General features: G+C 36.6%; 1 protein-coding gene across 1 annotated transcript in view; it reads right to left on the bottom strand.

Annotated features, from left to right (window-relative positions):
- Positions 1-2,280: 2,280 nt before the first annotated feature.
- The window catches only part of RBM46 (RNA binding motif protein 46), a 35,558-nt gene continuing 32,219 nt past the window's right edge, over positions 2,281-5,619 (bottom strand). The window contains exon 5 of the mRNA XM_025216019.1: positions 2,281-4,299. Coding sequence (XP_025071804.1) covers positions 4,289-4,299 — 11 coding nt within the window. The 3' untranslated portion in view covers positions 2,281-4,288. The remainder of the gene's footprint in view (positions 4,300-5,619) is intronic.

Here is a 5,619-nt window from a genome sequence, read left to right on the forward strand (position 1 = left end):
GTCCCTTCCGACCCTAGCATCTATGAATCTATGAAAATAAAATTGTAAAACCTTTAGGTGGTTAGCAGCTAGTAAAAGACCCCCTGAAGCCAGCCCTGGTAGGGCTTCACAATGGACAAGGCTTTTGGTTTTTAGACCATGGCCCCTCTTTGTCCCTGCTCTCCTAGTGATCTGTAGCACCCCCACTTCAAAGAGCTCTTTTTGTTTGGTCAGGTCCTGAAAAGAGGGTTGTTTTCTTCTTCAAAATGGGGGGAGGGAGAGTGCTGTCAGGGTGCCAGTGTTCCAATAGCACAACACACTACTCATCTTCAAGAAGCCTGTGCTGTGCCACTGCAGTTCCCTCTGTCCTTCCTTGAACTCCACTCCATCCTCTCCAGGACGACTCTTTCTCTGCTCTTCCCCCCAGTACTCTCAGAGCCTCACTCTTTCTCCTCCAGTACAGTCAGCCATCCACCCTTACAATAAAGCTGCTATAAAACTGTAATAGTTAACACAGGGAGTAACACACACCCAATAAAATGAAACATATTGTTAGGCCCAGATCCCCACCTTCCTCTGGGGTGAAAAAGACATCTAAATGTCCTACTTATGAAACTATTTACAGTAACTACTTACAGCAAAATATGCTCACATTGAACGCCACAAATTTGTTTCCCACAAGAACTTCAGGCTAGACCTCAGCCTGCTAACCTTTTTCAGAATGCATAGGATAAATCCCTCAAACCTAAGATGCCACATGGCTGCAATGTAATCCCCATATCTTATTCTATCCTATAGGCTACACATAAGAGTAATTCATAACCCAACCCTCCCATGATAGGGCCCTTCTACTATACAGAGGCAAATTTCCCTTTATGTTAAGGTAATACAAAGTATTCTATACCTTTGTACATAATGCTGTAAATAGGTAAAAATCTAGTACTACAGAATACTTTTCTTAAAGGGAAGGATTTGTAAAAGGTATTAATAAAGATATTATCAACTTCTAAGAAAAATATGGGTTTCCTACAAATGTACAAAATTTAGTATTTTTATATGCGAAGTTGATTGCTTAAATACTGTTTGTGTGCTAACAAGATTATCATGAAAATGATTCAGATACTGAGAGGCTAATCTAAGACACCTGAAAGATTACAAATTGTAGCTAAAATTAAGAAATCTGGACTCCAGAATCTGAAAACCCCTGTGCAAAGATATCCATCTCATTCTTTGAAAAATACTGAAAAAAATATATTTTAAGGCAAAGTACTTTTTCTTTGGATTTGTGCCAAAACTCTTTTTTTACTTAAACTCTTAATTTGTTTACGAGCCATCACTGCTTCTCCCAAAATGAAAAAAAAATAAATGTTAATCATTATAATTACCTCCATGAAATATTTTATGCTTTACTGACCAAAGAAACAAGAGTACTGAGGTTGGGCTACACTTAACCTTTCATCAGAGACACACAATAACCTGTCGAGTTAAAGAACTAGTCCAGTCATAGTCAACCTACAGACCACAAGACAGATCTCGCTCACAACGCCTTGTCATCCAGCCCATGGGGCTCTCTATCAGTTTGGAAATTTAGTGGCAGGTGAGCAGTGACAGCTTAACTGCCATGATTCTGGTGGCAATTAACATTGCCTCTGCACTGCCAAATTTCCCAATGTGCGAGAAGCCCCAGTAATGTAAAGAGGAGGTGGTGGGGAAGGTAGTAGGAAAAGGTCAGATTCCCCAGGCACTACCTTTGGCTGGGGGGAAGGGGGGACAAGGAGTGGGAGGCAGAGCAAAAGTAGCCACCACTGCAGTACCTGTTGATCAAGCCACTGATATCCACATAACGGCAAGTGGCACCTGCCCCATGCACTGAGGCAGTGTGGCAGATCTGTGCCAAGGGCAATGTCCCTGGGGAGCTGCATGGACTGGCACTGTGCCACCCATACACCCATACAGAGCCAGATCGAGCTAGTCTATTTATCTCTTTCTGTAAAAAAAATAATTTTAGTCTCAATTGAGCAAAGCACTGAAGTATTTGCTTAAGCCCATTCTTACTCAGAAAAGCATGCTGTTTTGTTGAACTGGGGCTTCAGGATCATATCTTCCCTTCCCTGAAATCAATACAGGTTTTGCTACCACCTCAACTAGAACAAAAAATGAGGCTCAAAATATAATCTCCAGTCTGAAACTAAAATTATCAATAATGTTGCATATTCTAAAAATAACATATGAACACCAAACAAATACCTTCATAAACAGCATAAATTTAATGTCAAAATGTTTGAGTTCAAGCACACAAATTAAACAACCCATGATTTTAACATTAAGAAACATCACAACATGTATTTCAAACAGAATTATACTATACAGCTAATATAAAACAAGTAGAGTTTAACAATTTTAACTATAACTAAATTAACATCACAAATGAAAGATAATTTGCTCTATTCCTAAAACCAGCATTCAACTAAAATATGCAAAGGACCACAATAGTAAACTGTAATTTTTTTGGAGTTAAGTAAAATACGTTTCTTAAAATCTTCCCTGTACATCATTTTCTAGCTACATAATGTTTCTTCACAGTTAAATAATATTTCTAGTCTCCAATACAAAAAGTGATCCTTGGTAGCAAGATTCCAATCAATGTTGGCACAGATTAAAATATAAAGCAAAGTAATTAAGATATAAAGCAAAGTAACTGGCCCATACTTTGACCAGGAAATGTGAACAGATTAGATGTGCCATATTGAAAAAGAGATCAATCTATTTTCATGGCAAGAAAAAACACAAACTTTTATTGAACTTTATCTTTTGACAAATTCAGCAAATGTAAGCACTTTACCAAGCAACATGAAAAAGTTCACTATATAGGAAGAAATACAATTTTTCTCATCAAAATAAATTGTGTAGATCCAATTAAATACTAAAACTGCATTTTTAAAAGTAAACTTTTAATATTAAAAGTTATTTCTTCAGAAGAATGAGGCCTGATTAGAGATATATAGTTCTTGATATATAGTTCATAGCTGCCATAAGCAAGCAGGGCTGTTGGTGATGGGATAGTTTAGATAAGAATAAGGCCTTGATGTGTATGGATGAACACTGACTGTCCTGGAAGACTGTGTGACACTAACAGGGGAAATGCTATTTACTGAGCTGTGAGGAAAATTGTAGTCAGTTAATAAAAATATGAACAGTTACAGTGTATGTATGTTTACCAAAGGAGATTTAATTCAGTGAGACACAATGGACTGAAACACAAAAACCACTTTCTAATTTATTTAAGTCCACACATTATGATACCAGCAATTCAGCCAGCACTGTGCTGATCATTAATCATCTTTAAAAAATTGTTTTAGTGGCATGTGACATAAAACTATTAAAATGCCTGCCTCCCATTAATGTAGCATTGCACCAGCACAAGATCTTTTACTGGAAATACCTTTTAAGTGAAAAATTCGATTTGTACTTTACTAACTTTTCAAAAACAAAACTGTGGTTTATCTTGCTACCATACTAATTTTTTCAAATTATATTTGGCATAGAAATGTAATCATTTTATCTCTTGAATAAAGAGTAGTAGAAGTGCATTTTCATTTTGTCTAACAATTATTGTTTGCAAGTGAAACAATTCTCTCCTCAGTATTTTAGAAATGTGGGAGGTAGGTGTTGTAAGTGTATAGTTTTACTAATGTTTTATCTGAATACTACTGAAAATCTTATCTTTTATTGACTCTGAGTTCACGTACCAGTTTAAAGTATTACCTGTAATATATTTTCAACAAATACCTCTTCAAAACAAAAACTATTTTATATTAGTTAAAAAGTAACTATAATATATACATTTAAACAATGTATTTTACTAATCTTTAAAGACAACTGTTTAAAATACATATACTGTGCTAAATCATTAACCAACAAACACTGATATTTTATTGTTTAATAATTCCCCTGTACGACACAGTGTTATTCTTTTCCTTTTATGGTCATAAATTCTGAGTTTTCCAAACACTCAACTATGCTCTTCAAAATGGCTCAAAACGAGACAGGGAGCACCACTGGCTGTAGGAAGAATAAAAATAAAGACAACCTTCTGGCTTCCAACAAGCATGGGATATTTTCCATCCCCTTAAGGAACCGCAAATAATAAGGCAGTTTAAGGTGAAACCAATGTTTGCACTGCTGTAGCTTCTTAATACTGTAAATGATGTACCTCTGGTTTTTTGCAAGTATTAATGTAATGAAGTCAATGAGAATAAATGTTTAGCCAACAGGAACAAGAACAGCAGTAGAGTAATCTCAAGGAACATCAGAAAGGACCTAGTTAAGAAAAAAAATAGAAGAAATTAAAAAATGGTAATTATTAGAACATTTACTTTTCCAGCAATGATCCTAAAAGATCTTCCCAAATGTATTTTTTCCACAAGTAATAATATTTATGACTGAAAGTAGAAAAAACATAAACATCAATAAATTATGAGTTTAGAAAGGTCTAGATCCTTCACTGGGCCCTATTCAGACAACCTTTGGGCCTACAAAGTTCTCAGCTCAAAACCTGATTCAAAATCACTAAGATCTTTTGCACAGACTAAAAAAGTCTGACATCTGGTTGCCAGCCTTTTCTAACCATCGATATTGTCATTACCTTATTTGTACATATATATTGCCTTGCTCTGAACCTTTAAATGGACTTTAATATAACACTTCCTAATAAAAAAAATAATTTATTATTTATACTGTATAGAAGCCCAAAGGTTTACATTAATTTCAATTAATTATATAGTTCATTGGACATCGTACAATTTGATATTAACAACTTTTCCCGCAATATTAGTATTACACATATTAAAAACACATCCGTAACACGTTATTTTGGTGTGTCAAATTCTGCCAATATTGTCAGTAGCCACAATGAAATCAGTGCGACTGTTCCTGAGGTTCTGGAGTGAAGTGTCTGGATGACAAATTGGCCTTATATCAGTGAAAGAAACTGTGCCAGTTTACTTATTAGTACAACCTCACTGAAGTCAAATTATGACAGGGATGAATCTGGCCCTTTATCACTAAGTCTGGATTTCTTACCTGTTTATTTCCTCCAAACTCTCCTACACGGGTCCAGATGGAGGTTATGTTCCCTGTCTGTAAGCGGTGGTGACAGAGAATAACTGAATCTTCAAGTTGATGTTACCCCTACTTGAAGTTTGTGAAACCCTGGGAAACTCTATTAAAAGCCTCAAAAGAAAATAAATACGTGATATTTTGAATTTCAAGCTGCCCTGACTATGCAGTTGGTCCAATAAAAGATATCACCAAAAAACAATCCTTGCTTCTCGCATATTTCTTATATAGGAAGCAGGAGGAAGACCAAGGGAAATGTGGGACACTTGCAGAATGGGACAGGAGAGCTGATAACAGACGGTCAGGAGAAAGCTGAACTCTTTAATGAATGCATATTTTTGTGCATATATCCCGCGGGGTATATGCGTTTTACAAAAAAAATGGGTGGGTGCAGGCTATACAGGGGTGCGGGCTATCCATGGACTTTTTTCCCCCGCGGGGGGCCGGGGCCGGCTGCGCCACCTATCCCGCTGGGCACGGGCAGGCTGGGTTGCGCTGCCACTGCTGCGGGGGCTGGCTACA

Source organism: Alligator sinensis, unplaced genomic scaffold (genome assembly GCF_000455745.1).
Source record: "Alligator sinensis unplaced genomic scaffold, ASM45574v1 scaffold1146_1, whole genome shotgun sequence".
NCBI lineage: Eukaryota > Metazoa > Chordata > Crocodylia > Alligatoridae > Alligator > Alligator sinensis.